The sequence below is a fragment of the Ceratosolen solmsi genome, unplaced genomic scaffold (assembly GCF_000503995.2).
Source record: "Ceratosolen solmsi marchali unplaced genomic scaffold, CerSol_1.0 scaffold35, whole genome shotgun sequence".
Lineage (NCBI taxonomy): Eukaryota > Metazoa > Arthropoda > Insecta > Hymenoptera > Agaonidae > Ceratosolen > Ceratosolen solmsi.
In genome coordinates this window covers 7757659-7773249 of record NW_011948423.1, presented here as the reverse complement: position 1 = coordinate 7773249, position 15591 = coordinate 7757659, and the positions used below count along the sequence as shown (strand labels likewise).

The following is a 15591-nucleotide window of genomic DNA, read 5'->3' as shown; positions in this document are numbered from 1 at the left end:
CACACACACACACACACACACACACACACACACATATATATATATATATATATATATATATATATATATATATATAGTATAACTAGTTACAATTTTCACGATTAGCGAAACAAATGTCACGAGTATCTAGTTGAAGGTCCTAGCCCCAGTATCTCAATATTGCAGTATCAATGCGGATCTTTTTTACTATGATCCCGAGGGTTGCGCTAGGAGTCGCCAGTCGTTTTCTCGAGCCAATTTCCTCGCCCTAAAAGCTCTCTGTCAAATCAAGAGATAACATTTCAACCTACTTTATTCACGATGATCTTTAATCTTTAATGTGAATGATGCCGGCACTGCGAATACTTTATTTTCCTCCCGTTCGAAGAATCTTTTCGGATCTTTGCTCGCAATAATAAAGACCGGAGAATGCTTTCACTCGACTGAAATGCAATTTTTAAATGCATTTTCGAGCTCCTAATAAACGAAGCTATATTATTTGTTCACGGTTTTCGGTAAAATGCATAAAATATTACGAGGGTTATTTTAATTATCTAGATGTCGAATACCACAAATAATTATACCAGATGATACTTTTAAAATATTTATTCAAAATCAATACTAATCGCCATTGTATAGAGAAAGTCGATGCTTTTCACTATCAAAAAAAAAAAAAAAAAAATATATATATATATATATATATATATTTCCAGTACGATAATTATCTTCTATTCACTATCCCGGGAAATATTAATCGGCACGGTCTGTTAATCAGTCGATTAAATTAAAAGAAATAATCGAACCTGTATTGAAGAGGAGAAAAGCAATGTTGATAATCCAGACGTTATAGAGCTCGGCTAATAATCACAAATACAGCAGTATTAACACCTAGAAATGCATAAGTAGTTGGGAATGGTAGACAATAGTAGGAATAATCCGCAATAGCGATTCGACAATTGAACCACTGGCCGCTTTTACTCCACGTGCATAGTATTCTATATTAAACTAGGAAAGCTATGTAAATGTAAATATGCTTTCTATATTGACGCGGATGTTGCTTGTTGGGCGTGAACCCGTCACCGATCGTTTCAGCATATGTTATCGAATACGCACGATTAATTATTTAAGAAAATCAGCTGATGATACTCACGGACTCTCATTCTAGTTTTAGAAGAGTTTTAGCAAATCTGCGTCACCGATTGTCGCCCCTTACTTTCCCGTATTTTTATTGCTTTTTCCATTTATTTTTTCACTTTGCATTTCCTTATTATACATCTCTATATCTGAGCTATATTATTTCGAACTTTTGTGATAAAATAGCACATTCAATTACGTATTCTGGATAATTGTATGAATTAGGATTTTAATTGCACTGTGAGAATAAAAGTGAGCAGAAACGATTGAATATTTTAGAATTATTCATAAAACGTCATTATTCTCCTAATTTCGACGCATTTAATGCAGAATTCCTTAATTAAAATCATTTTGAAGAATTTATGAAACTGATTCAAACTTATCAAAAATCCATTGGATTACCAATACTAAATATGTACATTTTGCAAATCAATTTGCAAAATATCAACTCTATGAGAATATTAAATTGTCAGTATTCGACATACGCAACGGCATTGATGATAATAACAAAAATTTCAATTAAATGCAATTTATTTTAATAATTATTTTCACTATTTACACGCTCGTGCATGTAGAATGAGTTATACAAACGACTGGGCGTGTTCCATGAATTTTCCAACTAAAAAAGTTCAATAAATAAATATACAAAGAACTTGATGTAATTTTATGCTTCGCAATTACTTGAAAATTTTACGAACTTTACAAAGTTTAGCGTTCCCTCAATTACAAACGTAAAAACTGTTGAAAAGTCTTAAAAGGAATTCTACTATATTAATAGGTACTTAAAATTTTCACAAAATACAAATAGAAATTCATTAGTATAAAAGATGTAATTGAATTATATTATATTATCTTATCAACTACACCGTGTCAAAGTAGCTATATTTAGATAATTTAATACTCCGAACGTAGTGTCGTATTATTAGCGAATTTGTCATTTTTAAATTTATAACTGTGCATTAATAAATGAAATTGAATTAAGCTTGTGAATCGCTCGAAATGAAAGAATAGAAGGAGACGAGGGAAAGATGAAAGATACAACGAGAAAGAAAATTCGAAACTCCCAGTAAATAAAAGTAATTTCTTGGTTTATTATGCAATGACACTTTTTACAATGAACGATGTATTGTAACAACACAATAAGTCGTACCATTTTCATGGGCAACAACCTCATATTAACATAATCAATAATGCAACCATTGACTTATCCAGCATTGAATCTTCGAGCATCGCAACTCTACACGATCGCTCGACAATTCAAACTAGCACATTTCCCGGCAATAGCTCGATTAAATCCACTAGGTAATGCTCGTTACTTAAGGCCAAGAAGCAAGAAATCACACCACAAAACGGCCATTAATGTCCAAATTAAATATAACTGCTTTTCACATTATCAGCATCTTCATTGCCTCTTTGCGTACTCCATATATTATCCATCTTATCCATCTGCTCTTTATTTTCATACTTATTTTATGACTAATTTTATGGAAATATTATCATAATGGATTATTACTCGAAGGATTTACCTGCCGTCAATGCGTCAATCGTTGTCGAAATCATTAGCTTAAGTATTATCAAATACGATGGAAATTTTGTATTTCTATAAATTTCTATTTCGACAAATCAATTTTAATACTCTTAATCAATTCATGTTCTTCGTGCTAAATGGCTACAATTATTCTTAATTACCCTAATAGTCCATTTTTAAGCTCTTAATGCACACTCACCCGTTCATAATTATTTTCATGAAATAATAGCTATTTCAACTATAGCATTGCCCCCTTGGTATTTAAATTTTTCTTCTTTCTCATCTCTCCTCCCAAGCAAATCACAATATTTATAAATGGCTGTAAAAAGAAAACAAGAAAACAAGAAAATAAGAAAACAAGAAAGAAAAAAAGTCAATACTTTATATAATCGTAAATGGCACTTATCGAAGGGAAGACGAATAAAGTTAAAGTAATTTTTTTCTAATTTGATGGAAATTTGTATCATTGAAATGGCACTCTATAATAGGATAGGATAGTCTTATGAGAAAGCTTGAGTCACCTTATCCCTATTTCAATAATATTATAAGTAATATTATCGACGCGTCGGCTTGGACTACAAACGGTAACCACACCCGAATTCGCAATATTACTCCGTCCAGGATATTACTAGTCTCAAATGCATTCTCGGAGCCTCGAATTCTACAATGAATACGCAACTTTAACAATAATCGCTTACTTAATACATTAATATTTAATATAACATATTTATGAATTCTTAAAAAATTATGGTATCTTTATTATGAATCCCGTCAAAGCTAATTAATAAATTCAATGATATTGCTCATTCTTTCAGTAGTTCAGTCATTTCGACAATTTGTCTCGTAGTATAAAGTAATGCCCGAGACATTGCTGAACAGTCAATTAATGCAATTATCGTCCAAGATAAATTTAAAGTAAAATATTTTATGACTTTCAATGTTAAACTAAATATTCCATAATGGAAATTTTAAATCTACATAAGTGTTAGATTGTAGTCTACTACTCGGTAGCATAAAAATCCAAGACATTAAACATTTTTATACCACATTCTTTTCAAATATCTTTCTAGATTCAGCGAATTTTTATCAAGTATTTTATATAATAAGCCCTCCTTCGTTCTCAGCGATTATCGCAATCAATGACTTGGGCTGACAATGTTTGATGAAACCTTTGCAGATGGAAATACATCGTCTCAAAATCCCTCGTAACGGACATGAAAAATGAAACGGTCGATTACAAAATTTAATACGATATTCTCGTTAATCGAATACTATCTTTTTAATAAATCGATAACCCTTCTTCACCATAACATAGACTATGTACGATTAAACGTAATAAATTAGCTGAATTATCAAACTAACGGGGCCCTTGTTTTAACGACTTGCACTGACATTTTCTTCATGGGAACGAATTTATTTGCAGTTTCTCTTTTGTCTTACATCCAACTCACAAGGCCTCTGTGCTACAAGAAAGACAAAAGGAAGTTTGTTTTGGCGACATATTACCGAGTCGAAGAGAATTCGGAGTCGTAACTCTAACGACAAGCCAGCCAGTTTTCACGAAGAAAGTAGTCGAAAGCACGAGCCATCTGCGGCAGCTTCGGCGCGTGACGAAAATTTTAGAATGGCCGTTAGACATCGGCGAGTCGGCAAAAATTAAGGGAGCGAGCGGGAGGGGGGAGGGTGGTGGAAAGCACCCGGACCAAGAGGAGACGAGCTCCCTCATTGGCTGCTCGTCGTCACTGCTCGTGGCTGTCCGCGTGGATTCGCGATTTCGCTGATCAGTCCAACGGTTGACAAGGATGATTAGAGACAGAAATCGACCCCCGAGAAACTCGCGATGATGCATTTTTTTTTTTTCGACTGACCTGACCGCAGACCTGGAATGTATTATGATGCAGTAAGCCGCGGCACTATGCGCTAGGAATTTTCATGCGCTAGTCCGTTTTTTCATTTCGTGGTCCGATAATTCAAGGAGTAATAATATCATTGAACTTTGCGTCCCGACTATTTATTAATTTATCAGAACTTCCGCGGGCGGATATGGCAGCGATCGATACTATTTTCGATTAAACGTTGCTCGATCATTCGTTTGGCACAACCTTATTTACGTCGAATAAATACGATGAATAAAATATAAAACTTTCAGAATTTTTCGATCCATTAGCTTGCGCGACTCGTCAATCTTTTATTTATTTAAATAGAAAATGTTTATTTGATCATTTACTAAACTAATTATCGACTACTATAAATGACATAATAATTTAATTTGGCAGTATAAAATAGAGTGAGAGAAAAATGTATTATTGAGCTTCGATATCGTCTAAGACTTTTTTTTCAAATATCATAACTAAATTCGAGATGGCGTGCTATTTCTCTAGAAATTAATTTGACAACCTTAAGTTTAACAATGAATCAATAATCCTTTATAATAATAATTCTAGTACATAAATAAATACAGTATGAGTACAGTACAGTAATTGCAATGTCATCGCTTAAATAAATTTGGTTTATTCGTTTAATTCGCTAAAAAAATACACGTTTGTTATGCTTTAAACTGCGGCAAGTGTAATTGTCATTATCTGTATCAATCAAGTTATATGTTCTACTTTTGACTTTTAATGGACATACTTTAGGAACATTATTTTGGATGAAATTGTCAATTGAAATTTCGATGAAATATGTCTACTTGAACTATTTATTAAATGGATGTTGTCATATATTAAATAAATATACATTTAAAATCTGCCTATTCATACACTTAGGAAACTAGTAGAATTTTCATTATATTATTAAAAAAAAAAAAAAAAAACTCGCTCATAAATAATACGAACACGAACAACTACTTTAATATTTAAGTCTTTAAAAGTTTCGAAATAACGAGACAATGAACAAAGAATATTAATATGTAGAAAATTTAAATTAAAAATTAAACATTATTTTTCCACTACTAATGTAAAAGCAACGTTTTTCAACGTCAATCTTATATAATATATCGATAAGTAATAAATATTATTAATTCGTTTCAAAGATTTTTAAATATTATTAAAATATCCAAGACATTTATGTAATGTGGCGATAACGTTTTTATCATATATTATCGTTTAAAAAAAAAAAGAAAAAACAAGAAGTAGAAATAATAATAAATGGCATAATGAATATATCATAAGAATATAATAATTTTAAAACTTATTTTTAGCTAATTTATTTCAATAAATCAATAAAAAGTATGCACCTTAAACACTTGGTTTAAAATAATTTTTAATGTTCTATATTTATATACATCAAGTTTATATTAACAACTGCTTATTAAACACGTCATGTAATTATTAATCAATACACAGTAATGAATTTGTAAGATCTTATTCCAACGCTTTTCGCTTTTATTCGCAATTTAAAATGAAATTATTGTACTTTTTTTTTTTTTTTTTTTTTTTTTTTTTTTTTTTACATAATATATCGAGTCTGTGAAAATCGTCCTTTATTATAAACATTTAGTATACAACATGGATACGTACAAATAATTAATATCTTTCTTATCCATTTAACTTTTAATCGCTAATTAATACTTTATCGATCCAATTTATTTTTTATATAATAATATTGACCAATAATGGGGCAATAACTCATTTACGAGAGCTAATTATATAATTATTAAGAAAAGTATATTTTCATTCCTAAAGAGAGTACAGCCAAGTACGAAGAATTAAAAAAGTAATTTGTGCTCACATACGAGTAGTTTTTCAATTTGCTTAGCATGGGGTAAACTTCATGAAAGCATTTATGAAATGAAAATAAAAAACTAATAATCAGTATAATTACTGGGATAAGTTTTTATCTAAAATTTTTTATCATATTTTCGTACAGGGTTTCGTGTTGATTGACACAAAATAAATCAAATAATAAGAGAACATATAGGTAATGTATATGTAGATCGATAGGTAGGTGAGTGAGGGTGAGTGGGTGGGCGAGTGGATGGGTGGTTCGGTAGGTAGGTAGATAGGTAGGTAGGTTGGTAGGTTGGTAGATAGGTAGGTAGAAACGAGCTCGTGTATATGTAAAGTAATTGATGAAAAGAGATAGTATGCGGATGAAAATAGACTTTCACATTTCTTTTGATAGACTAGTTGCGGTATTTATAAATGGTATATGCTCTGACATGCCTTCACACGCTTTATAAAATCTAGCAGAGAAATGTTACAAAAATTTTCGTTAATGATGCTAAGTATAAAAAGCGAGAGATGGTGACATCAAATTCTCGGTAATTACGCGAATCAATTAAATTTTATCAAACCGCTAGCTCTTGCATCCGGATAACTAGATTGGCTAGTTCATTAGGGCCGATGTACCAACTATTTTACGTGACGACATTTTCCTTCCTATTTTCATTCGTTGTGCTTGGCTTAAGCGATGCTTTCATCATCACCTATCCCTTCTGTCTCTATCTCTATCTATCTTTCTATTTCATAACTACGGTTATTCGATTCGCTGACTTTATATCTGCCGACTTCGCTACTTTAATGAAAAGGCCTGTTGGTTTGCCCACCTCTCTTATCTCTGTCCCACTTACGTTGCTACATCGACTTTACCCTCTACTTTCCTTCTATCCCAGTCACTTTCCACTCAATCACTCTGTGGAAATGGTTATGAACTGTTAAAATGCTCGCTCAAAATAACAAAAAATCTAACTGCCATGCAACAATCTTTTGTCCATTTTTGACTTTAGCTTATAGGTCAGTGAAATTTATGCAATTAAAATCAGCTGATAGTACGTTGTTTTTTTAAACGATATTAAAGTGACAGTTGCAATCAAATTTAAAAGATAAAGTCAATGAATCGTTGGATTTGTTATTTTTTAATATATTTCATATTTTATTTAATATTTTTCAGGTAACTTGTAAAACGAGATTACGATACATGTTACATCAGAATGTCGGAAACATTAAAATTTTATACAATCTAAATGTTCACGAGGTGATAAAAAATGTAGATGTGTATTGGAGAATAAACGTTTCGCATTTAGGTTCATTATATAATTTTAAAGCAATTGAAATGTAAAATAATCGCTTACATCTAGTACTTTTCGTAGCTAGTAAAATGTTTACTGTTCTTTTCTAATATTTCGTTAAAAAAAAAACATGCGATTTAAATTGAAAGTTCACGTGATTATATATAAAATTTAATTTTTTTTATAACTAAATTCCACTATATAGATCACTATGTAGCGTCTTAACTCAATATTAATAATACTAGATTACTAAGAATAATTTACACGAACAATTATGCGGAATAACATACATTAATTTTACTATTCTTTTATATAAATCATAAAAAAAAAAATTATTTCTACTTTATTATCATCATATGATATAAAATAGAATAATTTTAAATGATTTCAACAAGCTTATATGCATAGGTAGCATATTTGAATTATATATATCAAATTCATTTTCGTACATATATGTGAAAAAAATTAATTTATATCTCTTTTCGCAAATTACTGAAATTGCACGATACAGTAGATTTATATATATATATATTTTTTTTTTAAGTAATGTAATTAAATATAATTTTTAAAATAGTTTTAAACGAAAAATCATGCTCTCTTCCACTTCATTTGCATCTACACATTTCCATTAATTAATTTTATATAATAAAAAATTAGTATTAATAATGATATAAAGAAAATATAATTTTCTTATGGATAAGACAATATATAACATACAATATATATCGCATATATATAAAAGTGATATCTTCTTAACATATCTAACAAGTGTTTTTTTTTTCTACTCGATATGCAAATGAAATAATAAGAACGTTTCTGACGTTATATTTAAATCTCTTTTAAATAATTTAATAAAGGATAACATAACATAACAACATATGATGATCTACATACTAGTACTAAGAGTACTTTAACTCTGCTTGATGATTATTTCTTGTTTCTAGTTCACGCAAATTTTAATTCCTACAATCAAGCATGAAAGAAAGAATGAATAACATTAGAAATGTTGAAACATTGATATTGTTGAACGTTATGGATATAAATTTTCAAACATTAGGAATGAAAATATGCTATTTTCTTGATATTTGTTGGTTAAATGGATTTCGTTAAAACTTTGGACAATATTCTTTCATTATACTGTTAGTACATACGTTAACAAAATTTATATAGTATATTTAAAAATAAACACTATTTACACTTTCTAAACAATCAATAATTATTATAAATTAGTTAAATGTAATTGGTAGAATGTTATGAGAAGATTGTAACGAACGAGTGTATTGGATTTTTGTTAAGTTTCGGCAAAAATTTATATACAAAAAATAATAATTTTCTCAATTTTCCATTAGTCTGAGTTGATGAGTTTTATGTTTTCTAGAGTAAGAAAAATATTAAATCTATTAATATTTAAGGAAAATACGAGCCTTACACGTGTAATATCATAACTTATCTCTTGTTTTGAAAAATTTTGTTTAAAAAACTATTTTGCTGAAAACTTGAATGAGTTGAATAGTTTTATAAATCTACACGATCGAAAATGCAAAAATATGTATTAGAAAAGCCGTAAGCCAATTTTTTTTTTTACGTTTCATAAATTTAATATCAAATTTATCTAATACTTACATAAACTGAGATTTTCATTTATTTGGCAGAGTTAAATTTGTCAGTTACAACTCTGATTTTTGTTTTTATTTGCTAAAAAAGTAAAGACAATTAAAAAAATAAAAATAAAAATAAAATTGATCGCAATTCGAGTTTACGAGATTTTTATTATGTTTAAGAGCACAAAAGAAGATCAAATTTGGAAATTCTTTAGAACTAAAAGTATTGATTTCAAATTGCTTTGAAATTATTTTTTTATAGTCATATTTATAGTCTTATTTTTATTGAAAAATATCAATTTTATTTAAGTAGATGTATGGAAGAGTATGTATGTATGGATAGCTGTATGGACTAAATAGAATGGTTATCCGAAGAAAATAAGCTTGTCGTTGTTGATTGTTATAAAAACCATTTTACTATTTGTACGTAAGCTATACATCATTTTCTTATTACGAATGCGAAAAATGTGGGAAAAACAACCTACATTTACCGAACATGCAAAATCATTTTCAATTTTAAATTAAAGCATACATCAATTCAAATGAGGAATAATATGAGAAAAAGGTATTTAACATGTTTGTATATTATTATTTTATAAATTACCGTTAGCCTCATTAAAAACACATCACTTCACTCAATTTTCATTTTATATTATAAAGGAAGCTCGAGGGCTCGGAAATAATTCCAATCATATATATTTCAACTTTATCAAACGCAAAGCAAAACTTGTCGAATTATTATAATTCCATAAGCTTGTTTATATTTTAAAAAGTTATTCTTGGAAAATATTTCATAAAATAGTTAATAACAGCGTTAAAAAGTGAGCTAGACGTTATATTGTAAAAGATCACGAGTTGGAAGGTGTGAAGGTAAGGTTCAATTTTTTATATCGGTGAAGTGCCCAACTTTTACAAGAAACTTACTTTTCTTCTTTCCGTATATTCTCTCTCTCTCTCTCTCTCTCTCTCTCTCTCTCTCTCTGTCTCTCTCTCTCTCTTTCTGTGTGTGTGTGTGTGTGTGTGTGTGCGCGCGTTTTTTATTTTTTAGTTTGTTTTTTGTTGACGACAAATAAACTTGCATTTCGCATAATCTTGTTATCAAGTGGAAAGATGAGTAATTTCAATAATGCGAACTAGTCGTACATACATTGATTTAGAAAGTATAACGATTCAATTGATTAATAAATATGACAAAATTTCGAATTCGAATAGTAATTTTAATGAATTAATGATATAAACGGTCAAATAGATTTCATTCCCTTAACACGTCACCGTAATTTCATCATCTAAGGACCGTTAGCTTTTAAATAAGTATTTCGAAATCTAATCGATGAATAGGACAGACTCGACGTATATACAAAGCTGAATAAAATAAGGTAAAAATAGTAGAGATGGACCGAACCAAAATCCAGCTGTAAAACGAAATCTGCGGCAAAGTGAATCGAATGAATTAAATGTCAGGTCGAGCCGAGTTGGACAGGAAAACAAAGCGTTCCACTTTCTCTTCCGTCGCAATACATGCATAACTTATAAAACAGCATATTTATTTATCCACGTGTGCAATATTGTATAAAGCCCATTCATTCGATTGGCATGTCGCTTTTTCTGGACGCGCGCGCGCGCGCGCTTCATTCATTGCTTAAAATGGCGTTTAAGGAAGAAAGATTTTATTTTAGTTTAATCGCTGTGGCATTGTATAAAGATCTACATTACTAAATATAACGGAGCATAAATTATTTACCTAAGGCATTGTGTATTAAAAATTCGTGTACTCCCGTATGCTAAATATAGAACAAAATTATTAATCGGTATATGAAATATTTTCAATGCGCATTTGTTGTACATACCCTCCATTAATTATTAATGACAGGAAAATTCACACACGATTAAGTTTCAGAAAAAAAATTTAATTTAAGCCAATACTGGATATATTACTTCATTATAATCACGCGTGCGTGTGCGTGTCTTTTAGTTAATGTATTATTGTTCAAAAGTTGGAATTACACATATTTTTACAATAAAAGTCTATAATTATACTTTATTTTATTTTTTTTTTTTTTTTATTTGCTATTTATTTTATAAAATCCAATTTATAACTGGAGCATGAAATTAAAATTATTGTACTAGATACATAGATATTTGACCTTATTTTAGCGAAACTAAAATAAGCTTGGAGGAAAAAATAAGAAACGTAATTGCAAAATTACAATATTGTAAAATCACAGGGAGGTTATGATACTGCATTGGCTATAAATATTCTTTATTGCTTCATTTTATAATTCAAACCTGTCCGACGCTCTGCGATACTAATGTTTTATCTATTTTTCTATTTTATTTATGTTTTAAATTTTACGAGTAATTTATCATCTATTGGGGCTATACGTCAACTCTTGTGCTTATATTAGGTGAAGAGCAAATGTGTAAGTTTCACGAGCTTTTAATATGATGATAATTATTATAATGTTGTTGCTGTTGGTATTATCATTATTAACATTATTTATTAACAACAGGTATATCGATAGTGGCGCGTAAAGTGAGAGAAATACTGTCAAAGTAGGAAAAACAAGTTATGAATAATTCATAACGTAGCAATAATTTAATGATAAATGAAGTGGGTGAGGAATCGTTAAAATCAGCCTACATATTGGCAGTATTAGGCGTTATTGTGTCATGGGTATGATAGTCGTTGGGAATATTTTGTATTTTGTAGCATTGAGCTGATAAAGTCGTTATCGAGAGGGCACGAACGCCCAAAGCATAAATAGATTCAAACAATTGAAACAATCGGCTAGTTAATGTATCCGAAACGACCGAGTGCTGCTCCTACAATAAAAACTCTTTTACCCAGCATATCGACGAAAAACGTGGCTTATTTATAGCGAACAATAGAGTTGTCAATTATTCATTAACGATAAGCAATTTATTATTATTAAATGTTTAGATAAATGTTTCGAGTCTTCCTCTTAACGGGAAGTTTCCCGTAACGATTTCCGTTCGCTAGCTGTATTCGGCGAAGGCTGTTCGCAATAAAGAGCCAAGTACGGGTCGACGACGCGTCGAGCCAAGCGAATAAAAGTGAAGGATGCAATATAAAGAAAGGGATAGGAGTTAAGAGCGCGAGCCACGTAAAAATGTCTTTGCTAGTCTACCGAGGTAGAGTTCGGTGGATGTGGAGATAGCGAGGCGGTCGCGCGAAGCTTTAGCGTTTGGGCCCGCGGCAGAGCCGAAAATTGCCCTCCGCTCGGCCTTATTCCCATAATACTTACGAGCTCGCATTCAAAGTTGATAACCGGCTGAGAAATAATCGATCTGTAATAGTGGCGCAGCAGCTCGAGCGGCTACAGCGGCGCCGTCGCTTAAGCGCGCGAAGCTCGTGTCTAGTAGTCGCGCGTTAAGCTCGCGTCGTTCGCTTCGCGTCGCGTCAACTCTCGTCGAGGCTTGGCTCTCGTGCGCATGTTACCCCCCGTGCCCCCATCACCCTACCTCCCGTGGTGGTGGGGGGTACGGGCGGGTTACTAGTATAGTAGTAGTAGTAGTAGTAGTAGTAGTAGTAGTAGTAGTAGTAGTAGTAGTAGTAGTAGTAGTAGTAATAGTAGGGCAAGAAGGGAGGTATAAGGCGAGGTACGGGGAAAAGTCGCTCAGGGGGGATGCCATAGTGTAGTTGTATGGTGAAACAGGAGGAGGGTAATGGGGTGGATGAGGGAGTATGAGGGAGGGAGGGTGGTGGTACGCGCGTGACGGAGGTGTGCCGCTTGTGTGGCTTATCCGAAAGCTCGAAAGCTCGCGGGGCGCGGGTTGGGGCCAGGCAAGTCCGCGCCGGACTGTTGCTCGAGCGAGTGGAAGCGAGGAGCCCGAGGCGATTGATGACCAGCCATGCGAGAAGGCCCCCGTGACCCCGGGCTCAAAGACTCTTCAACGCCCTTAGATCGCTCTGATGGGAGAGGGAGGGACCGAAGAAACCGAGGGCACGCCGCTCTGTGTTCACACACACACACACACACACACTCTCTCTCTCTCTCTCTCTCTCTCTCTCTCTCTCTCTCTCTCTCTCCTTCATACACGCACACACAGATAGACACTCGCATGCACGCGCTCTTGACGTCGTCCGTCGCTCACATGAAAAGTGGAGTAGGCACAGAGGCCGGATTCGCCGTTACCGAGAGACCGACGTATTTAGACGTCTCTAGCGAACCCCTCGGCCGACGACTCCGGTCGCTCGACATAAACCAAAGCCATTGCGGCCCCGGGGTGAACGCGCGACCTGACGAAAGATGCCTCGTGCATATTGCAGGCTCTGCATTCGTGAAAAGTAGCGATTCTTTGTAACTGCGAAGCGACATAGACAACTCCTTGCCCCGAGAACTCCAAAGATCTCCAAAGAGCCCGGGTATCCACCGACTTTCTCATCACTGAAAGTCGCTTTCTTTCTCTACTGCCTTATTCAGAATTGCACCACCACCAACCAACCTCCCTCCCCCCCCCTCCCAACCACTTCGCCATTTACACCGCCACCTCTCCATACCCCCACTCCACGTTTCTCCAATTAATTCATGGTACAATAGCACTTTCTCTTATCCTACCAGCATCTTCAAAACTAATAAAATGCAATGCTTTGAGGTAGAATTTCCAAGTGGGGCGTGCAATTAATTAATGTAAATTACAATGGCTGGGCGCGAACGCTTGAAAAAGAGTATGTGCGAACGATCGAACTGTCGATCTTAGTTTAAGAAATAAAGCAATCCTTACGTCCACGTCCCTTTCCAATGATGGCTTACCAACGTGACGACGAAATTGCTCGCTTTAAGTAGTAATTCATAGATAATAGAGTGACAGTCGTCGGAGTATCTAGTTGGAGTACCAACTATTGATTCGCTTTGCACTTGCAATAGACAGCGTGTACATTGTGCATGAATTATTGAATGGGAGGGCGTAGGAGAGCATTTTTTAAGTGTAACACAGTGGGCCTGGGCTACGGGGGGTGGGAGGGGCGGGATGCCGTTTCAGAGAATACGTATGAGCGTGGAGAAGCAGAGCGGGATTAAGCATTACTCGATAAACTTGAGGGATAAAATCGACAAATAAGGTGATAGAGTGAGAAGAATTCCGTACTTACAATAGGTGTCCGTTGTCAATCGGTCGATAGTGTCTTGCTTCAGCTTACTATTCTTCTTGCCCATGTTTGCGACGTAACTTGAGCTTGATTATGCTTGACTTAAAGTAGCTCTCCTCCGTATCGTCGACTCTCGTCTATTGTTTTATTCCTGAATAGAAACAGTTAAGGACGTCGAGCGTCGGACCTCGCGATTAAACGCTAAAGAGCTCGTATTTTTCTCCCCCCTGCCCTCCTCACCCCCACGTTCCCCCCCCTCACCGCTTCTTTCAATACTATTTCTGCGAATTTGGCTCGATTTGTTTTCCTTTTTCAATTCTTAGTCTCGACTCTCCTGCGTACGATCATAAAAATACTTCGTTTTAAATGTGCACTCCGCACAGCCCCTCTTTCCTCATTCCTCGTCTCACTCTCACTCGACTATTCTTATGCTTTTCCCGTTTACCTTTGCTTTATCATCTCTAAAGCTTACGCTCTATACATAGTAATTATTGATAACATTGTTAACAATGGTAATTGCATATAGTAGCGATAGTAATGGTAGCATTAGCAATAGTAGGGACAATAGTAGCAGTGGCAGTAATAATAATAGTATTAATTTTAGTAGTGGTAGTAGTAAAAGCAGCAGCAGCAGCAGCAGCAGCAGCAGCAGCAGCAGCAGCAGCAGCAGCAGCAGCAGCAGCAGCAGCAGCAGCAGCAGCAGCAGCAGCAGCAGTAGCAGTAGTAGTGGTGGTGGTGGTGGTGGCAGTGCTGGTAATGGTGGTATTGTTAGTGGTGGAGGTGGGAGTAGCCTTTACAAATAAAATCTTGCGCGGGCTTATAAACTCAAGCACATGCTGCATTCGAGGATAAAAGTAATGGCGTGACGAGGCTATTTACAAAGATATCTATTTACAAAGATTGGACAAGCACTGGTTATGCATTCGTCCTGCAGTGGATAACAAAGGAGCGTGGAATTTGAAATTTATTGCAATCCATCGAGCGTTTCTATTGCCCAAATATACTCAACGACATCTGATATGCGACTCTAAAACAAAAAACCAAAAAAAAAAAAAAAAAACGTGACTGTCTTACAATGTGCGTATAGCGGAATTTTGCGATTGGAATGCTTAAAGTAGTGTCATCGCGTTCAATGATGGTTAAGAAAACGGCTGCATGTCATGCGGGTCGTTGAATTTAAAAGTTGAAAATGAAAAATATTATTGGTAAAATTTGAGATCGTTCTTTCCCT

The 15591-nt window shown here is 33.8% G+C and overlaps 1 protein-coding gene across 1 annotated transcript in view; it reads right to left on the bottom strand.

The window, feature by feature from the left end:
* The window catches only part of LOC105362291 (frequenin-1), a 32969-nt gene extending 18494 nt beyond the window's left edge, over positions 1–14475 (bottom strand). Inside the window, exon 1 of the mRNA XM_011499700.1 lies at positions 14364–14475. Within this exon, the coding sequence (XP_011498002.1) occupies positions 14364–14427 (64 nt within the window). The 5' untranslated portion in view covers positions 14428–14475. The remainder of the gene's footprint in view (positions 1–14363) is intronic.
* Positions 14476–15591: the final 1116 nt, after the last annotated feature.